This window comes from Bos indicus, chromosome 14, assembly GCF_029378745.1.
Source record: "Bos indicus isolate NIAB-ARS_2022 breed Sahiwal x Tharparkar chromosome 14, NIAB-ARS_B.indTharparkar_mat_pri_1.0, whole genome shotgun sequence".
Taxonomy (NCBI): domain Eukaryota; kingdom Metazoa; phylum Chordata; class Mammalia; order Artiodactyla; family Bovidae; genus Bos; species Bos indicus.
This window is the reverse complement of record NC_091773.1, coordinates 74,191,157-74,213,522: the sequence shown is the minus strand read 5'-3', so window position 1 is coordinate 74,213,522 and position 22,366 is coordinate 74,191,157. Positions and strand designations below refer to the sequence as shown.

The following is a 22,366-nucleotide window of genomic DNA, read 5'->3' as shown; positions in this document are numbered from 1 at the left end:
AGTAATAGTTGCTTTACAATGTTGTATTTCTTCTGTACTACAGACTGAATCATCTATATATGTATATGTGTGTGTGTATGTGTATATATGTATATATATATATATATATATATATATGTATGTATGTATGTCTCCCTTCTTTTTTGGATTTCCTTCCCATTTAGGTTACCACAGAGCACTGAGTAGAGTTCCCTAAAGTATACAGTAGGTTCTCGTTAGTTATCTACTTTACCCATAGTATCAATAGTGTATATATGTCAGTCCTTATCTTCTAGTTCATTCCACCACCCCCTTTCCCGCCTTGGTGTCCAATGTTTGTTGTCTGTGTCTCCATTTCTGTTTTGCAAATAAAATCATCTATACTATTATTCTAGAATCCACATATATGCGTTAAAATATGCTATTTGTTTTTTTCTTTCTGACTTTTAACTTCACTCTGTAGGATAGTCTCTAGGTCCATCCACATCTCTGCAAATGATCCAATTTAGTTCTTTTTTATGGCTGAGTAACAATGTTCCATTGTACATATGTACCACATCTTCCTTATCCATTCATCTGTAGATGGATATCTGGGTTGCTTCCATGTTCTGGCTCTTGTAAATAGTGCTGCTGTGAACATTGGGGTGCATTTATCTTTTGGAATTATAGCCTTTCTCTGGGTATATGCCCAGTAGTAGGATTCCTGGGTCATACAGTAGTTCTATTTTTAATTTTTGAAGGAATCTCCATAGTGTTCTTCATAGGGCTTTATCAGTTTATATTCCCATCAACAGTTCAAGAGTTCCCATTCTCCACACCCTCTCCAGCATTTATTGTTCGTAGATTTTTTTTTTTAATGATGGTCATTCTGATGGGTGTGAATGATATCTCATTACAGTTTTGATTTTCACATCTCTAATAATTAATGATGCTGAGCATCTTTTCAGGTGTTTGTTGGCCCTGTGTATGCCTTCTTTGGAGAAGTGTCTATTTAGGTCTTCCACCCATTTTTTGATTGGGTTTTTGTGTTTTGGTTTTTTTTTTACTTGAACTGTTTGTATGTTTTGGAGGTTAATTCCTTGACAGTTACTTCATTTGCCAGTATTTTTTCCCATTCTGAGGGAGAAAATATTGGCAGATATTTCCTTGTTTGTCTTGTTTATGGTGTCCTTTGCTGTGCAAAAACTTTTAAGTTCAATTGTGGCTCAGCAGTAAAGAATTCACCTCCAATACAGGAGATGTGGGTTTGATCCCTGGGTCGAGAAGATCCCCTGGAGGAGGAAATGGCAACCCACTCCACTATTCTAGCCAGGAAAATCCCATGGACAGAGGAGCCTGGTGGGTTGCAGTCCATAGGGTGGCAAAGAAACAGACACGACTGAGCGAATGAGCTCATGTGCACATAATAAGCACAGATCCCATTTGTTAATTTTGGTTTTTATTGACATTACTCTAGGAGGTGGGTCAGCAAAGATCCTACTATGATTTATGTCAAAGAATGTTATGCCTATATTTTCCTCCAAGAATTTTTCAGTGTCTGGCCTTCATTCAGGTCTTTAATTCATTTTGAGTTTATTTTTGTGTATGGCATTAGAGTTCTAATTTCATTCTTTCACAAGTAGCCGTCCAGTTTTCCCAGCACTACGTATTGAAGAGGATGTCTTCATTGTATATTCTTGCCTCTTTAGTCATAAATTAGTTGACTGTATATGCACTGATTTGTTTTGGGGCTTTCTATCCTATTCCATTGGTCTGTATTTCCATTTTTGTACCAGTACCATACTGTCTCGATGACAGTAGCTTTGTAGTATAATCTGAGGTCAGAGAGCCTGATTTCTCCAGCTCCCATTTTTCTTTCTCAAGGTTGTTTTGGGATATTTAGGATCTTTTGTATTTTCTACGAATTGTAAAATTTTCTGTTCTAGTTCAATGAAAAATGCCATTGATAATTTGATAAGGATTACATTGAATCTGTAGATTGCTCTGGGTAGTATAGTCATTTTCACAATATTGATGCTTCCAATCTAAGAATCTCTCCATATGTTTGTATCTTTGATGTCTCCTGAATGTCTTTCAGTTTTCTGTGTACAGATCTTTTGCTTCCTTAGGTAGGTTTATATCTAGGTATTTTATACTTTGTGTTGCAATAGTAAATGGGATTGTTTCCTTAATTTCTCTTTCTGATCTTTCTTTGTTAGTGTATCAGAATGCAAGAAATTTCTGTTTTAATTTTGTATCCTGCAACTTTAGTAAATTCACTGATGAGCTCTAGTAGTTTTCTGGTGGCATCTTTAGGATTTTCTATGTAAAGTATCATTGTCATCTGCAAACAGTGACAGTTTTACATCTTCTTTTCCAATTTGGATTCCTTTTATTTCTTTTCCTTTTCTGATTGCTGTGGCTAGGACTTCTGAAACTATGCTGAATAATAATGTTGAGAGTGGACACCCTTGTCTTGTTCCTGATCTGAGGGGAAATTCTTTTAGGTTTTTCACCGTTGAGAATATTTGCTGTAGGTTGTCATATATGGCCTTTATAATGTTGAGGTAGGTTCCCTCTATGCTCACTTTCTGGAGAGTTTATATCATAAATGGGTGTTGAATTTTGTCCAAAGTTTTTTCTGCATCTATTGAGATGATCATGTGATTTTTATTCAGTTTGTTAATATGGTTTGTCATATTCACTGATTTGCATATATTGAAGAATCCTCGCATCCCAGGGATAGATCCCACTTGATCATGGTGTATGAAGCTTTCAGTGTGTTGTTGTATTTGATTTGCTAATATTTGGTTGAGGATTTTTGCGTCTGTGTTCATCAGTAATATGGGCAAGAATACTGGAGTGTGTTGCCATTTCTTCCTCCAGGGGATCTTCCTGACCCAGGGTTTGAACTGAGTCTCTTTTGTCTCCTGCATTGGCAGGCAGGTTGTTTACTGCTAGCGCCACCTGGGAAGCCCACTAGTCATTGGAAATGTACCAGTCAAGATCACGATGAGTATGTATGTTTCTTAAAAAGGTTTCTGGACAGCTTGAGATCACAGACTGTATTTTTTTATCTAATTTTTTATTTACTTGACATGTACACACTGCTTTATTTATCTTCGGGTGGGCTAGGTCTTTGTTGCTGCACATGGACTTTCTCTATTTGCAGAGAGTGGGGGCTACTCTAGTTGTGGCACGTGGGCTTCTCATTGCGGTGGCCTCTCTCGTGGAGCACAGACTCTAGGTGCCCTGGCGTAAGTAGTCGTGGCCCAGGGGCTCGTTAGTTGTGTCTGCAGGGCCCTGGAGCATGCAGGCTTCAGTAGTTGGGGTGAGTGGACTCAGTCATTGTGGCCCATGGGCTTAGTTGCTCCATGGCGTGTGAAATTGTCCCAGACCAGGGAGTGAATGCATGTCCCCGGCCTTGGCAGGCAGATTCTTATCCACTGCACCACCAGGGAACTCACCAAACTATGTTTTGGGGTTTTTTTTTTTTAACTTAATTGTCTCCATAAGGCTGAGCACTGTGGTTTATTCATAATGAAAGTTCAACACTTATTTCTTTTATGAATGAATAAGGAAATAAATCTGGAATCCAGAGTTAGCCCAGGAATGTTATAAGCATTTATCTCTTCTCAGTGTTCTTTTCCTGAGTTCCAGCCTATAATTTCTGAGTAGTATTGACCCTTATGCGACTATTATCATCTAGTCATTAAAATCTACAACATTTAAGTGTTTTAATATTCAGGATATTTAGAAAATTTTTACATGATATGCAACCGTAAAATTTAATGTAACAGTCTAATAAAATTTTATCATTTTAATACAACAGAAACTTATGTAATTGGTTCAAGCACCTATCGTTTTAATACAAATAGACTTTATAAACAAACATTGTGTTCTTTGCCTTTCCTAGGAAAAGTACAGTTTTGATCTATGTGTAGCACTTCTTTCTGTCAGTGGTTTATATGTTATTTTGGTCTCTAAACAGACCTATGGAATATGTAAGGTAGAGATTATCCCTCCTTTAAATATGAAGAAACTAAGAAAAGTTGCCTAATTTACATGAGATCAAAAGCTAATGAATGAATGGAAAAATCCAGAATTAATTAATATTATGGGCATGATAATTGTGTATTTTTCATTATTTTGAAATAATTATGCTTTTTTTTTTCTTTAGTGAAAGAAATGATGTCTTAAGAGAAGCTGAAATTTTACACAAAGCTCGATTTAGTTACATTCTTCCAATTTTGGGAATTTGCAATGAGCCTGAATTTTTAGGAATAGTTACCGAATACATGCCAAATGGATCATTAAATGAGCTCCTACATAGGGTAAGTACTATACATTTTCAGTGGCTAGAATTCTGTTAGTTAACCTATACAGTGCTTTGGTTTTACATGTGAGCCAAAATAAGAATAATGACAAACAGTTGCAGTGGTAAAATTTCACCATTTCTGGCTTCTTTTGTGTTGTTAAAAATACTGTGCAGCCAGACCCTGCATTCTAGTCACCTCGATTATGCTGCTTAGGTTCCTGAGGCTTACACTGAATTCCAGTATCCACAGGTATATATATGTGGGAGAGGAGCGGGAGAGAAAAAAGACAGACTCTGTACACTGTACAGTTTATTGTTGGCTTAAGCCAGCTTTTATTTTATGTTAAAGATAATTTAGTATTCTAATTAAATGTTAGTAGTATCAATTCACAAAGTTCTGAATTAATAGACCAAATTATCTATCTCTGAGTATCAAATACCTGAGTTTTTCCAATAATAGGCAATGGCATGAGCCGTATTACCTTTTGCTCAAGGTACCAATTACTCTGTCTTTAACTATGAAAACCATTAGTAAACAACTTTGAGGGGGCGAGGTCCTCATTCTCAAAATGTGTGTATTCATCTACTGTTGTTTGCTTGACCTTATTAAGATTATCTCTAGCCCACAGGTTCCCTCAAGAGATATTTTTAAATACCTGGGTCTGTTTTGTTAAGGTTGCTTTAGTTAAAACTGAGTAGTAACATAATCTGTAAAATCCAGTCACTGAACACTCCTAAATTCTGGTGCATCACAATGTTCTATAAGCAAATGAGGGAGCGTGGGTGCCCCTATCACCACTCATGGAGTGACTTCCTCTTTATTTTAGGATGCAACACATTGTCTGTGACGGCACAATCGAAAACAAGGGCAGAGTAAAGAGACTAGTGTCAGTGAGTAAGATTTGTGTAACCAACATAGCAATTAAGATACAAAACACAATTTCCTTTTTTTGACTGAATGTAAGCATAGACACTAATGTTTTCCTCTCATACCCCAGCACCCCAGTAGATACTGTGGTACCCAAATTTGGAGCCCATTAGAAATTCTAGAGCCTCCTAAGGGGCATTGCTAATTTCTGGAAGGAATCATAAAATACAGGTTGAGCACTCATCTACCTTCTTCCCCAATGATTATCTACTTTTTCTGAGTATGTTCCTCTTCCTGGGAAGCTGTAATAATGTTTAAGTTAGGAAAACATTTAAGAAAATTCAGATGACTATTACTTGTAAGTACCAGGAAATAAAGGCATTACATTTGTAATGTTTCTATATTATACATGGAATGCAAGAGTAGGAAGTCAAGAGATACCCAGAATAACAGGCAAGGTTGGCCTTGGAATACAAAATGAAGCAAGGCAAAGGCTAAGAGAGTTTTGTCAAAAGAACATGCTGGTCATAGCAAACAGCCTTTTCCAACAACCCAAGAGATGACTCTACACATGGACATTACCAGATGGTCGATATCAAAAAAAGATTATGTTCTTTGCAGCCAACGATGGAGAAGCTCTATACAGTTAGCCAAACAAGACCTGGAACTGACTGTGGCACGGATCACGAGCTCCTTATTGCAAGATTCAGACTTAAATTGAAGCAAGTAGGGAAAACCACTAGGCTATTCAGATATAACCTAAATCAGATCCCTTATGTTTATACAGTGGAGGTGATGAACAGATTCAAGGGATTAGGTCTGGTAGACAGAGTGCCTGAAGAACTATAAATAGAGGTTCATTACATTGTACAGGAGGCAATAACAAAACCATCTCAAAAAGGATGCAGGAAGGCAAAGTGGTTGTCCAAGGAGGCTTTACAAAAAGCTGAGGAAAGAAGAGAAATGAAAGGCAAGGAAGAAAGAGAAAGATACCCAACTGAATGTAGAGTTCCAGAGAAGAGCAAGGAGAGATAAGAAGGCCTTCTTAAATGAACAATAGAATGGGAAAGACTAGAAATCTCTTCAAGAAAATTGGAAATATCAAGGGAAACATTTCATGCAAGGATGGGCACAATAAAGGACAGAAATGGCAAGGAGCTAACAGAAGCAGAAGAGATTAAGAAGAGGTAGCCAGAGTATACAGAAGAACTACACAAAAAAAGGTCTTAATGACCTGGATAACCATGGTCACTCACCTAGAGCCAGACATCTTGGAGTGTGAAGTCAAGTGGGCCTTAAGAAGCATTACTGTGAACAAACCTAGTGGAGGTGATGGAATACCAGCTGAGCTATTTAGAATCCTAAAAGATGATGCTGTTAAAGTGCTGCACTCAATATGTCAGCAAATTTGGAAAATGCATAGTGTCCACAAGACTGGAAGACATCAGTTTTCATTCCAGTGTCAAAGACGGGCAATGCCAAAGAATGTTCAAACTACCATACGGTTGTGCTCATTTCACATGCTAGCAAGGATATGCTGAAAATCCTTCAAGCTAGGTTTTAGCAGTACATGAACCAAGAGCTTATAAATGCGCAAGCTGTATTTAGTAAAGGAAGAAGAACCAGAGATCAAATTACCAACATTCATTGGATCATGCAGAAAGCAAGGGAATTCCAGAAAAACATATTCTGTTTCATTGACTATGCTAAAGCCTTTCAGTGTGTGGATCACAACAAACTGGAAAATTCATAAAGAGATGGGAGTCATCAGACCACCTTACCTGTTTCCTGAGAAACCCGCATGTGGGTCAAGAGGCAACATTTGGAACCAATCATGGAATAACTGACTGGTTCCAAATTGGGAAAGGAGTACAACAAAGCTGTATATTGTCACCCTGCTTATTTAACTTCTATGCAAAGTACATCATGTGAAGTGCTAAGCTGGATAAATCACAAGCTGGAATCAAGATTGCTGGGAGAAAAATCAACAACGTCAGACGTACAGATGATATCACCCTAATGGCAGAAAGTGAAGAGGAACTAAAGAGCCTCTTGATGAGGGTTGAAAAGGTGAGTGAAAAAGCTGGCTTGGAACTCACTATTGTAAAAACTAAGATCATGGCATCCGGTCCAATCACTTCATAGCAAATACAAGGGGAAAAAGTAGAAGCAGTGATGAATTTTATTTTCTTGGATTCCAAAACTCACTGTGGACTGTAACTGCAACCATGAAATTGAAAGACACTTACTCCTTGGAAGGAAGGCTATGACAAACTTAGCGTATTAAAAAGCAGAGACATCACTTTGCTACAAAGGTCCATGTAATCAAAGCTATAGTTTTTCCAGTAGTCACATAGGGATGTGAGAGTTGAACTATAAGAAGGGTGGATGCCGAAGAATTGATGCTTTTGAACTGTGGTGCTGGAGAAGACTCTTGAGAGCCCTTTGGACAGCAAGAAGATCAATTCAGTAAATCCTAAAAAGAAATCAACCCTGAATACTCATTGCAAGAACCAATGCTGAAGCTGAAGCTCAAATACTTTGACCATCTTATGGGAAGAGCCGACTCGTAGGCAAAGACCCTGATACTGGGAAAGATTGAAGGCAAAAAAAGGGGGTGGCAGAAAATGAGATGATTAGATAGTATCAACAACTCAATGGCCATGAATTTGAGCACAAACTCCAGGAGACAGTAGAAAACAGAGGCACCTGGCATGCTGCAGTCCATGGGATCACAAGTAGTGGGATGTGACTTAGCAACTGAACAACCTAGAATGAGAAGATATGTCGAGTATAAATGTATGTGTCTGGGTATTATATAGATAAAAATAAACTACTCAACTGAAGAGAGACCCCATACCATGTAGTGCATTGCCAGTAAATACTAAAAGGAAATATTAGTACTGTAAAGTCATTATTTTCTCTATAAGGAAAATAAGATCCAAGGATGTTAAAGAATGTCAGATAGATACTATGTAATAAAATAAGTATATTTTGCCCTATACTTAGTTATACTAGATATTTAGTTTATACTATTCTCATGGAATATTTCATTTTCAAAGTGGAAATAAATTTGGCCACTAATTTTGGTTTTATTTATTTTCATATAAAGAAAATCGAATATCCTGATGTTCCTTGGCCATTGAGATTTCGTATTCTGCATGAAATTGCTCTAGGTGTAAATTACCTGCACAATATGAATCCTCCTCTACTTCATCATGACCTGAAGACTCAAAACATCTTATTGGATAATGAATTTCATGTTAAGGTAATTACTGTTTTTCAAAAAAGCTTATCTGCATCCTTGTGTTTAATAGTTTTAAAGACTTCTTAGTTAATTTTTCTACCTTGCCAATTTAATGTCTCTGCCTTTTCCATGGCCCCTAATTCAGTGCCACTTCTTCCTGCTGCAGTGGGTTAGTTATTCCTAGACTACAGATATTCATAAAAGTATGGTTCAGATACAAAGTCATTATATTCTTAATTTAAATTGTTAAGTATACCTTTATTTACTTTTTATTTTGAAATTATTAGAGATTCTTAGGTGGTTGCAGAGTAAAGAAGTCTCATGTACCCTTCACGCAGTTTCTACCAGTGGTTACGTCACATATAACTATAGTACCATTTCAAAGCCAGGAATTTGACATTGGTACAGTACACATATGTAGTTTGTAGTTCTGTTTCACTTTATCTTGTGTAAATTTCTGTGGCTATGATAGCAGTCAAGATACAGCACTATTCTATCACAACAAAGATACCACTTATACTATCCCTGTATAGTCATGTTCACCTTCCCTCCATCGTCCCTAACCGCTGTCAACCAGTAATCTGTTTTTCTTTTCTATAATTTTGTTGTTTTGACAATGGACTCATACAATGTATGATATTTTGAGATTGGCTTTGTTCATTTAGCATAAGGCCTTTGAGATCCATTTGAGTCTTTGCTTGTGTCAAGAATTGTTTTCTTTTTCGTTGGTGAATAATATTCCATGGTGTGGGTGTACTAGAGTTGTTTAACCATAGTTACTTTTAGCCTTTGGCAGTTAAAATAAAACTCCATTGAATAGTCCTGTACAACTTTTTGAACAAACGTAAGTTTTTATTCCTCTGAGATAAATGCCCAGGAGTTTAACTGTGTGGTCATATGGTAAAGTATGTTTAGGTCTTTAAGAAGCTGCCTGTTTTCTACAGTAGCTGCACCATTGTACATTTCACCAGCAGCGTATGAAAGACCCAGCTTTTCTGCACCCTCACCAGCATTTGGTTTTATCACCGTTTTTTATTCTGGTATTCTAATGGATGTATAGTGATATATACCATGATCTTAATTTTCACTTTCCAATGATGTTGAATAGTGTTATTTATTTATTTGCCATCTCTATATCCTTTTCAGTGATGTGTGTCTTCAGATCTTAAGACCATTTTCTACTTGGACTCTTTGCTTTTTTACTATTGAGTTTTAAAAGTTCTGTGTATTTTTAGATGTAAGTCCTTCATCAGATACATACTGATAGTTGGGAGACCTTTTCTGCCAGTCCAAGGTTTGTTCTTTTCATACTTTTCAGCAAGGTCTTTCACAGAGCAAAAGTTTTAATTTTTTTCTTTTATGATCATGCTTTTGCTGTCATGACCTTTTTCTTCTGTAGTCCAAGGATTTTTAATTTTGTCTTCTAGCTTAGTGTCATCCTTAAATTTAATTAGCTACTTTTTGTGTCTTCAAGTCATGATTACCTATTAACCATTACAGTGCTCAAATCAGAGCTACACAACATGGTGCTAAAAACCTCCCTTCAGGTCAAGTTCAGGCCTTTTATTAATTAGGACTTTTGGAGAATAAGCATTCATTTTGTTTGGCATACTCCTAAAAGAACTGTTAGCCCATGTTTCTCCTTTTTTTTTCATACAAATGTTACAAAAGTCCTTCTTTGACTGCTTTCCCAAGTGTCCTTGTTACCAGGTCCAACTTTATACTCCTTACCATGCAACAGAGCCAATAAATCAACAAATGAGGTGTTGGGGCAAGGAACAGCAACCTTACTTGGAAAGCCAGTAGACCAAGAAGATGGTGGATTAGTGTCCCAAAGAACCAGCACATCCAAGATAGAATTCAGGCTTTTGCTTTTATACTAAAAGGCGAGAGGGTGTGGATGGTGGTGGCAAGGTTCTTGGACCTTTTGGGTTTGCAGCTGTCCTTAGGGGTCAGGTCATGATGTTCGTACAGACCTTCAACAAAACAAATACTATTTATTCTCTGTTCTGCACTGTGGAGGTATTTGCTAGTGTTCTAACTAAACCTGAAATATATGTAAAATGAACTGAGACTTGTACTATATAAATTTTTCAACCTCCTTGGACCTTATTTCCTTCATCTCAGTCCAGAAACCATTCTTGATAGAGAAGACCCAAGCAAAGTAATAGGTGATGACGATCCCTACTTTCTCTTTTTCATTGATGAGTAGGGTATTTATTTGACATGAATAGAATTTAAAATAGTTTGGCTTTGTGTGTTTTTTTAATTTTTGTTATTTTTAGAACATTCAAAACTGTGACCTTTCTAATACAGTTCTTATAAATTAGTGACACTCTTTTATATGTGTCCTGTGTGTCTCTACTTGTTATTTTGTAAATGTCCCTTAAAAGTAAGAGTTTCAGTGACTCATAAATAATTAAGTTATCCTTTCTACCTGTCTTCTTGAAAGGGCCATTTAAATGAAATACAAAACAAAATCTCTTGAAGTACTTAATGAGAGTAAATGGAACCTCACACCTTGTTAGTTTTTTTTTTTTAAGTAAATTTTCTCACTGTAATGTTAATCAGAAACATATTAATAGTATCTAAAATAAAAATCTTTACCACTAGTTAAGATCAATCTACTTCTACTTTAAAAAGAATACGTCCAACCTGATGGTCTGCTGGGCAGCATCTGTTAGTGCACCTTAAATACAAATGAGCCCGTGACAGGCTTGTCTGAAGTAAACATTTATATGCACCGTGTCTGGTTTCTCTCCTGTTGTCAGTCCAGTGTGGAAACCAGAATGCTTGGAAGTTCTTCCTCATAGCTTCTTACTGATGATAACTTCATAGTTTTAAAGAGACAGACATTATTATGTAAATGAAAATAGCTATTCTGGTAGGGTGGTAGGATTAGGGATGATTTTTATGAGCAAAGTGTTTTAATCTCTGATTTTAAAATTTTTCTTAATTGAAGTATAGTTGATTTACAGTATTATGTTAGTTTTAGTTATACAGCAAAGTGATTCAATTTTATGTTTTTCAGATTATTTTCCTTTATAGGTTATTATAAGATACTGAATATAGTTTTCTGTGCTATACAATAAATTCTTGGTGCATTATCATCTGTTTTTAACTAAACAGATCCTTTACCTTTAAAATGTGTGTTAAGATCTTGTGTAGAAATAAAAAGTTCCTATTCTCTGTCTTCATTGTTGAATGCCAAATATTTCCGGATCCTCAAGAAACCATAGAACTTGCATCCCTCTCATATTCTTCACTTTTTCTCTTCTCTGGAAGATCCAGATTTAATGAATCATGTCTTTTGTATATGGTGTTTGTGACAGAGAAGGGGAAGAAATGTAGTTCCATGTGAACACCAAACTAAATTGACTGATAAAGGGAGTTCTGATTAATTTTTCTAGATAAGGTTTCAAAACACAAATGTGAAGTAAACGGAGCACATAAGCAAACTAAGAATACATTTTCTGCAGCACTGTACTCATACCAGTGCTTAGCCCAGTAGCTTGCAGTTTATGGTTTAGGTGTAAGAACCTGTTGCTGTTCAGTCGCTAATTTGTGTTGGACTCTCTGCGACCCCATGGACTGTAGCACGCCAGGCCTCTCTGTCCTCCACTAACTGCCAGAGTTTGCTCAAATTCATGGCCACTGAGTAGGCCATGCTATCTATTTCCTTCTCCTTTGGCCTTCAGTCTTTCCCAACATCAAAGTCTTTTCCAGTGAGTCAGCTCTTCGCATCTTCAGCCTCAGCATCAGTCCTTCCAGTGAATATTGAGGGTTGAGTTCTTTTAGGATTGATTGATTTGACTTCCTTGCAATCCAAGGGACTCTCAAGTGTCTTCTCCAGCACCACAATTCGAAAACATCAATTCTTTGGCACTCAGCCTTCTTTGCCTTCTCATAGTAATGCTTATTATCCTAGCCAATGTGTAACTGGAGCACTGTTTTTGCTTTTAGAGGATGAGTGAGAGGAATAAGAGTTTGTAGTGGCAAGTAAGAGTAACTGGGATACAGTTGCGCAGAGTTTAGATTAAAGTTTAAAGACCCTTAGATTAAAGACCCTCAAACTGCATTCTGTGTTGTTGGTATTGTATGAATAAGAGCAAGCTTTAGAGGTTTATTCTTGTGTATAAAACATTAATAATACTAACACACATGGTTCACCCATTATGTGTCAAATACGGTCCTGAGTGGAGCTTCCCTGGTGGCTCAGTGGTAAAGAATCTGCCTCTAATGCAGAAGACTTGGGTTTACTCCCTGGGTTGGGAAGATCCCCTGGAGAAGAAAATGGTAACCCACTCCAGTATTCTTGCTGGGAAGTCCCCTGGACAGAGGAGCCTGGCGGGCTGCAGTCCATGGGGTTGTAAAAGAGTTGGACGACTTCGTGACTAAATAACATCTTGCATTGCCTTCAGAAATCAGTCCAGTTTAGCTCTTCATGTCGTGGCACCATTTTTTCTCCTGGTCTTTTCTAATTTTTTTCTTAAGTTTACCCTTTCATTATGGTAATATATGAAAGATTTGTATAGTCTTCCGTCCCTTTTTGGAGTGGGGCTATAATTTTTTAATCTCAAATTCATCTAAACACTAAAGAAATTATTTCTTCTGTTAAAGCTTGTAAGTATCTTAAGAGTTAAACGATTGAAACACAAATGGTATGGTGGATGGAGCTCATTCCACTCTGTCAACTCCTAAATGGCACAGTGTAAGGTCTAAGTAATTTAAATTAAATGTCTTCAAAGCTTTCCTTATACTTTTTTGTTCATTAAATATTGTTTCTGTTCTTACATTTTTGTCTCCCTTTTTAAAAATATTACAACATTTTAGATAGTCACAAAATATTGTGTAGTATCTGCACAAAATTTTCAAGTGAAGTAAACTACAAAGGACATGTCAGAAGTACAGAATGTCTGTCACTGACAATTCTTTAGGTACCACTTGGCATGGACATAACTATGTTATATTGCTAACTACACTATTGTCAACAGATATTCTTTTAGTGGTAAGCAAAACTCATATAATAATGAGTTATACTTTAATGGAATTTTACTTATTTCAAAATATGAAAGTACTGTTTTAAGCACATATAAAGAAGAACATGTACACAGTGATGGTCATATCAGACGTGAGTAGTTCATCAGTCTTGTGAGGTATAGGTAAATTCTGAAAGCATATGATATAAAGCTACTTGTCACAAAAAGTAAAGTGGATATACTCATTCTGTTCTTTTATTCTAAATGCAAAAAATACTCCTGTTTAATTTTTGAAATCTTAGTTTCTTTTAAAACTTGTGATATTATTCTGAACTCTCAGTCAGTTTGTGTTGCTTCTAAGGATGTTGCGGGGGGGGGTTCAGCACTATGGAATCCAATTTGTTAAGAGACTGGTGGAATATATAGAAATAAAATACTAATATATATGTGTATATATAGTATTTATTCTGGTCTCATATCTAAACACAGTAAATATAAAGAAAGGCAAACAATTCCTGGATTTAAATTACTCTTTTCCCTTCCAGATTGCAGATTTCGGTTTATCAAAATGGCGCATGATGTCCCTCTCACAATCACGAAGTAGTAAGTCTGCACCTGAAGGAGGGACAATTGTCTATATGCCACCTGAAAACTATGAACCCGGACAGAAAGCAAGGGCTTCTGTCAAGCATGATATATATAGGTACAGTATGTTACTTTTGCTCAGAGTTAACTTTGCCTAAAGTGAAGTGACTCTTGAGAGTCCCTTGGTCTGCAAGGAGATCCAACCAGTCCATTCTGAAGGAGATCAGCCCTGGGTGTTCTTTGGAAGGAATGATGCTAAAGCTGAAACTCCAGTTCTTTGGCCACCTCATGCAAAGAGTTGACTCATTGGAAAAGACTCTGATGTTGGGAGGGATTGGGGGCAGGAGGAGAAGGGGATGACAGAGGATGAGATGGCTGGATGGCATCACTGACTTGATGGACATGAGTCTCAGTGAACTCCGGGAGTTGGTGATGGACAGGGAGGCCTGGCGTGCTGCGATTTATGGGGTCGCAAAGAGTTGGACACGACTGAGCAACTGAACTGAACTGAAAGTGAAGTGAACTCGCTCAGTCGTGTCCGACTCTTTGTGACCCTGTGGACCATAGCCCACCAGGCTCCTCTGTCCATGGGATTTTCCAGGCAAGAGTACTGGAGTGGGGTGCCATTTCCTTCTCCACAAGATTAATCAATCAGAGTTTTGAAGCTACAGTTTATTTTTTTTTTTTTTTTGAAGCTACAGTTTAAAAGTATGATTCTTATGCTTCTCTCATAGGTGTAGTGAAAATAAATTAGAGACAGTGGTTAATATTTTTTCAAACTAAAAATACCTTGCTTTAAGGAATTCCCTGGCACCTTAGTGATTAAGATTCCAGGCTTTTGCTGCCATGAACCAGGTTTAATCCCTGGTCGGGAAACGGATCTCGCAAGTTGTGCAGAGCAGCCAAAAAATAAAAATAAAAACATATAAAAATAAAGGTGCCTCGCTTTAAGCTACTTTTACATTCTATTAATTTGTAATATTCAAGGGCTTTTATCATATGTGACCTTGAGAGAGGGAGGGAAAAGTGTGAATAACATTTAACTTTACCAAAAGAGACAGTACTCACACCAGAAAAAAGTCAGTAGAATAGGGCTACATGAGACAGTCTTTTTTATTACTCTTTATTTTGTGTGAATGATAGAATCATGTAATTAAAGGACATAGTATTAATGAATCATCCACAAGTTATCCTTGCCTATTACTTTGTTTTTATTGTACCAATTTCCTAATTTTTCAAATTGAATTATTTTCCTTTCAAAGTAAAACTGTATACAAATATTCAGCATCTTGGTTCTATATAGCGATTCTTTAAGCAGCATTTCACTACATTATTATTTTCAAAAATGGTATCTCAACTGTCAGCTTTTTAAATCGGTACTATGTAGTTTATTATGCATAGTTACTATATGTATATTTTATCTTAAACAGCTATGCAATTATTATATGGGAAGTCTTATCCAGAAAACAGCCTTTTGAAGGTAAGTGTACTTTGACTTCCTTGTTATGACATCATGTTGGTAAATCACATTCAGAGCTATCTAAATAAAGATCACCTATTTTAAATCTGTCTACCATTCATTTTGTGGAAAGCACACTTGAATCCCGTGTATATTGGAAAATACTGAATTAAGGATCAGAAAAATATAGATTTGTTCTGATAATAATTAATTCCATTATTAAGCCACTGAATCTCTTAAGTCCTCATTTTTTTCATCTGCAAAATAAGAATTTTGAATTCTTATTTCTAAGGTTCATTCCAACTATAAAATTCTTTATATGAAAATTTAATTAGTGCTCCTTTAAAGACCAGCAGACATTGAAGAATAATTTTCACGTTTTCTGATAATGTTGTCTATTTCTTTGAGGTTCGTTTAGGTCAGTTTGCTGTGTAACAACTTCAAAATCTCAGTAGCTAACAAACTAAACACTTATTTCTTATTCACACTAGATGATTAGTTGCTGTGACTCTTCTCGGCTCTGCTAGTTCTACTCAGCTCTGCTGAGCTCTGCTTTGCTCTGCTGTCTTCATATTCCATTGGCCAAATCAAATCACGTGGCCAAGCCCAGAATTAAAGAGGTGAAGCTATAAACTCCTCCTGTAAGTCTGGGAATAGCTGGGATATAAATATTCCTTTGACAGAAAGGGAGGTAATGAATTATACCTAAGGTTTTTAAGATTCTCTGATTTTCATCTGGTTGAGTTTAGAATGTAATTAATATGTTAGATCATAATATATTTCTAATGAATGAAATATATTTTCATTTGTTTTGACAGACGTCACCAATCCTTTGCAGATTATGTATAGTGTGTCACAAGGACATCGACCTGACACTAATGAAGAAAGTTTGCCATTTGATATACCTCATCGAGCACTTATGATCTCTCTAATAGAAAGTGGGTGGGCGCAAAATCCAGATGAAAGACCGTCTTTCTTAAGTAAGTGTACAGTTTTAATCTGGACCTTTTGAATTGCAAAAATAGCGAATATGCTGTAAATAAAGTATTCCTTGAACAGTCACACAAGTTAGATGATAAAGTCAAAAGTTCGTTATTTTTTTTTTTGATTCAGTTGTTATATGAGATGATGAGATTGAAGTGGTAAGGAGAGACTGTTGGCTATCATAAAAAGATTAGAAGATTATTCCAAATACAAGTTTTCAGAGAAAGAACATGATAAATTTAAGTTTAGGAGCTATTTGTTGCTGTGTAAAAAAATTGATTGGAGAAGGGCAAGAGTAGAATCTCTAGACCAATCCTGGAAATCAAAAAATCAGATAGAATTAAAATATATTTCAGAGGTAGAATGGATCATCACCTAAATGTAAACATAGAAGAAAATCTTCATGACCTCGGATTGAGCCAAGAGCTCTTATATATAACATCAAAAACAAGATCTATTAAAAATTTTTTGATAACTGATTTTCAAAAAAATTGAAAAATTTGCACTTCAAAAGATGCTACAGAAAATTAAAAGACAAGCTGTAGACTGGGAATCTTCTTTCCAGCTAGAAAAAAAAATGAAATATATTTTGCATTCAAAACTTATGTCTAGTGCTTATCTGCATTGTACTTAAAAAAAATCAAAATATGCTGTAATAATGGATTAGCATTTTCTCTCTTATTTCCAAGCACCATTTAATAGGAGATATATATATATCTCCTTTGTCCCCGGTGCCATTTTCAAACTGTAATTTTTTCTCCATTTCCTAAAGATTCTAGCTCTTCTGAAGATCATGCCATTAGTCAAAACTTACTTTAGTTCTCTCCAGCAAGAATACTGGAGTGGGTAACGATTCCCTTCTCCAGGGGATCTTCCCCACCCAGGGATCAAACCCTGGTCTCCTGCATTGCAGGATGATTCTTTGGGTCAGGAAGATCCCCTGGAGAAGGGAATGGCTACCCACTCCCGTATTCTGGCCTTCAGAATTCCATGGACACAGGAGCCTGGTGGGCTACATGGGGTGGAGTCCATGGGGTCGCAAAGACACTCTGGACACAGTTGAGCAACTAATAGTTTTTTCTCTTCTCTAATACTAAGACTAAGACTAATACTCACTTAACTTCTCTACAGACTTCCTAGCTTTTCCCTATTGTTCATCGAAAACACTGGCTTTTGGCTTAATGACTTCTACGTCCTGCATTGGTCAGTGCTGCTGAATATTTGAGAGGAATGTTCTGCAGATCTCTGGAGTTCTCTCTATGTGTTCTCCTCTTTCCTACAGTGTCCCATGAACTCTGTCTGCTGTGCTGTGGTCTACCCTAACTCCAAGCCCGGTGTCTTCAGCTTGAGGTTCCACCAGGCCTCACCTTTATTTGCCTATCCCTGTAGTATAGCTGGAAACTCTCAAGGCAGGATGCTTGGGCAGTCAGGCTGTGGTAGGGCTCACCTCAGTCACTCAGAGATCACTGTCCCTTTTTGTTGCCTGATACCTAGTGTCTTAATAACCACTGTTTCATGCATTTTGTCTGACTGTTAGGTATTTAAGACAGGAGAATGCATTGGTCGTTGTTGCTTCATCTTGTCCAGAAATGGAATTCATTGGTTTTTCTTTAATAGCTAAAACTGAACTCTAAACACTACTAGCATTCTGTTATGTTTTCAAATACATTCTCATAGATCACCTATTCTTAAGTGGTGGTACAGGGACCCCTGAAGGTGGGTTGGTCCCTGAGACTTATAAAGGATTCACAAAATCAAAACTTTTTCAAACTAATAAATATTAAGGTATTATTTTCCCTTTTCACTCTCATCCTCTGGAAAAATAGTTTCCGGAGACTAAATGAGGTGTAATGATATCATTGGGATAATGTACTGTATTTTCATATACTCTGATGTTTTAAAATGTTCTCAGTTTTAATTTCTAATATAGTAAATGTCAATAGATATGATCAACATACACAAAAGCTCTTTGGGATAATTTTGAAGTTCTGAGACCCAAAAGTTTGAACATTACTGTCCTAGATGGTCATCTTGAACTAGTGCAGGAGATGCATAAGTCCCATACTTTATGTTCCCAAAGTGGAGATGAAATCCCATTTCAATCTCCAAGAAGAGAAGCATGGGAGGAACATTTCCAGCTTCTGTCTGCCCCTCAACAGTCCTGCTCATCCTTTAATTTTGGAGAAAAACTAACCATACTTAGCTAATCCATTCTCAATTTTCTCCTACTTTTGGAAGCAAGCTTGTCTAAAAGATGCATACATTTTTCTGCTTCTCCATATGGAAGCAGGTGAGGCCTGTAGCTGAGTGAGTAAAACTCAGTTGAAGGGGCAAAATATTACTAGTAAGCCTATATGCTACAGATCTGAAAAGGGACATAATTCCATTTAGTTTTATCTGTAATAAAGGTGATATTTTGATCAACATCTGTCATAATTTTGTAGTTTTTCTTAATAGATTCTGAACTCAGAGAAGACAGAGGTAATCCATATTGTACCTTATCTTCCCTTCTTAAGTTTCCTACACCCCATGTTCCATGTTTCTTTTGAGCACTGAGGAAATAGAAACCATGAGAGAGAACTCCCTCATAGTTCTACCACCAGATCCATCAACTTAGTTGTACTTGACCTGTCTTACTGCTTCTCTCTTTTACAGTGGAAAGAAAAGTGTTCTTATACAACTCTCAGCAGTGTTTCTTTGTCTCTGGATGCCATTTTCTTCCTCTGCAGCATTCTGTTCCTTAACATTCTCTCTCCGCTCTTGCATTGCCAGTCTCTACCTGTGTACTGGATCCTTCCTTTGTCATACAGATCTATTATACTATTAGATCCTATCTTTATATAAGACAAAAATTCTTGACCCCACATCATCCTTCAGATCAGATCAGTCGCTTAGTCATGTCCGAGTCTTTGTGACCCCATTAATCGCAGCACGCCAGGCTTCCCTGTCCATCACCATCTCCTGGAGTTCACTCAAACTCAAGTCCATCGAGTCAGTGATGCCATCCAGCCATCTCATCTGTCGTCTCCTTTTCCTCCTGCTCCCAATCTCTCCCAGCATCAGAGTCTTTTCCAGTGAGTCAACTCTTCGCATGAGGTGGCCAAAGTACTGGAGTTTCAGCTTTAACATCAATCCTTCCAAAGAACACCCAGGGCTGATCTCCTTTAGAATGGACTGGTTGGATCTCCTTACAGTCCAAGGGACTCTCAAGAGTCTTCTCCAACACCACAGTTCAAAAGCATCAATTCTTGGGCACTCAGCTTTCTTCACAGTCCAATTCTCACATCCATACATAACCACTGGAAAAACCATAGCCTTGACTAGACAGAACTTTGTTGGCAAAGTAATGTCTCTGCTTTTCAATATGCTATCTAGGTTGGTCATAACTTTTCTTCCAAGGAGTAAGCATCTTTTAAATGGCTGCAGTCACCATCTGCAGTGATTTTGGAGCCCCAAAAATAAAGTCTGATACTATTTCCCCATCTATTTCCCATGAAGTGATGGGACCAGATGCCATGAGGTTTGTTTTCTGAATGTTGAGCTTTAAGCCAACTTTTCCACTCTCCTCTTTCACTCTCATCAAGAGGCTTTTTAGTTCCTCTTCACCTTCTGCCGTAAGGGTGGTGTCATCTGCATATCTGAGGTTATTGATATTTCTCCCGGCAATCTTGATTCCAGCTGGGCTTCTTCCAGCCCAGCGTTTCTCATGATGTAGTCTGCATAGAAGTTAAATAAGCAGGGTGACAATATACAGCCTTGACATACTCCTTTTTGGAACCAGTCTGTTGTTCCATGTCCAGTTCTAACTGTTGCTTCCTGACCTGCATATAGGTTTCTCAAGAGGCAGGTCAGGTGGTCTGGTATCATTTTTCCACTTGCATTTGGATCTAAACACTTGGTAAGAATTGCCCATACTTGTTGTCTCTACTTCTTCCCTTCTAATTTATTTATTAACAGACGTACAACAGTCTTCTGTTTCATATTGCCACTAAAGCTGTGTTTGTTCAAGTTACCGAGGAAAGCAGTGTTGAAATACTGATTATCTCACTTAGCCTCTCAGTAGAAGAGTTTTGGCTGACTCTTTCCCTCCTTGAAACTTTCCCCCTGATAGCTTCAAAGGCACAAGAGACTATGCGTCCCTCCCTGTTATCATCTCTTCCTCTCTTTTTTTCTTCCTCTGCTCAGTTTCTAACTGTTGAAAATGGCTTAGAGCTAAATATGGCTTCTTTACTGTTTTCCACCTGCACTTTCTCCCTAGACGATCCAGGCCAAACCATGGCTTTTGTACCATCTCTACCTTCTTGATGCCCAGTTTTATTTCTGGAGCCCTGACCTCTCCCTTGAGCAGCTTGTCTATGTATTACTGTAGTAATAGCAGAATTATGACTTGTTTCTCCTTGTTGGCTATTATTAATCATACTTCTATGACTGTTCATATGCACGTGTGTATGTGAACATATGTTTTCATTTCTCTGACCTATGAGTGCAGTTGGTTGTGTGGTAAATTTATCCTTCATTTTAAAGAAATCGCCAAGCTGTTTTCCAAAGCGGCTGCACTGTGATACGTTCCTACCAGCAATGTGTGAGGTTTTCCTTTTCTCTGCATCATTGTCAGTACTTGTTATTTTGTCTTTTTAATTATAGCTGTTTTAGTGAGTATGGAATGATACCTCACTGTAGTTTTAATTTGCATCTCCTAATGTCTAATGGTGTTTAAGCATATTTTCATGTGCTTTTTAGCTATTTGTGTGTCTCCTTTGCTGAAATTCAATCCTTTTCTCATTTTTAAATTGGGTTATTTGTCTTAAGTTGTTAGAGTTCTTTTTATATTCTAGATATAAGTTCTTTACCAGATCCATGATAGGTAAAAATGTTCTCCTAGTCTGGGGCTTGTCTTTTCATTTTTCTTAATTGCACTGTTTTTCTTAATGCATCATTTTTCTTAATGTAAGTGTTTCAACTTTTTTGAAGTCCAGTTATCAAAGATATTTTATGGATCCTATTTCTGATACCATATCCTGGGAATTATTTGCCTAACTCAAGGCAATGAAGATTTCTTATATTTACATTTAGGTGCATAGTCTGTGTATGCATGCTAAGTCACTTCAGTTATGTCCCACTCTTTGCAACCCCATGGTATGTAGCCCACCAGGCTCCTCTGTCCATGGTGCATAGTCCATTTCAAGTTAATTCTATGTATGTTGTGAGGTAAGAGTCTAAAATCTGTTTTCGTGTGGGTATCCAACATTTGTTGAAAAGACTGTCCTTTCCTCGTTGAATTATCTTAGCAACTTTGTCAAAAAATAATTGACCATACTTGCAAAGGCTTATTTTTAGACTCTAAATTATATTCCATTGATCTGTCTTTATTTAGATATATCTATCTTTATGCCTATAATAAGCATTCTTATTTTGGCAGTAAACATTCTAATGATTTTGAATGTCATCAGTTTGGGAAAAAATTGACTTAAGGCCTTATCACTTAATATTAGCATTTATGTTTTTCATTTTAATGGTTATAAGCAACCTGAACTCTTTTTTTCTTATTTAGAATGTTTAATAGAACTTGAACCAGTTTTGAGAACATTTGAAGAGATAACTTTTCTTGAAGCTGTTATTCAGCTAAAGAAAACAAAGGTAAATTGTCATATGAAATGTTAGAAATTTAAAACTTTAAATTGTGGAGACTTGTAGTTTAATTCTTTTTTCTTTTTTCCTTTAGTTTTATACCTTCCACAGATATAGGCTACAGTACTGAGGCAGTAGAATTTATTAGAGAGTATGAATGCAGTCTTAAATCTGTCACCAAAGAACTTCTCCATTTTATTCAAACAGCCACCTCCAGATTTCCAAGACATTTTCAGACCTCCCATATATCAAATGTAAATTTGAAATGTGCAATGAGTGCCTGAATTGTGTATAATTTTACCCTAAATTACCACAGTTGTTGTTGTTTAATCTATGTTTA

At 36.8% G+C, this 22,366-nt stretch overlaps 1 protein-coding gene across 2 annotated transcripts in view; it reads left to right on the top strand.

Moving 5' to 3' along the window:
* The window catches only part of RIPK2 (receptor interacting serine/threonine kinase 2), a 39,968-nt gene that overhangs the window by 8,099 nt on the left and 9,503 nt on the right, over nucleotides 1-22,366 (top strand). For both annotated transcript variants that reach the window (XM_070802940.1, XM_019973970.2), the window contains exons 2-7: nucleotides 4,139-4,292; nucleotides 8,257-8,412; nucleotides 13,916-14,073; nucleotides 15,386-15,435; nucleotides 16,233-16,394; nucleotides 21,950-22,035. In XM_070802940.1, coding sequence (XP_070659041.1) covers nucleotides 4,139-4,292; nucleotides 8,257-8,412; nucleotides 13,916-14,073; nucleotides 15,386-15,435; nucleotides 16,233-16,394; nucleotides 21,950-22,035 — 766 coding nt within the window. The remainder of the gene's footprint in view (nucleotides 1-4,138; nucleotides 4,293-8,256; nucleotides 8,413-13,915; nucleotides 14,074-15,385; nucleotides 15,436-16,232; nucleotides 16,395-21,949; nucleotides 22,036-22,366) is intronic.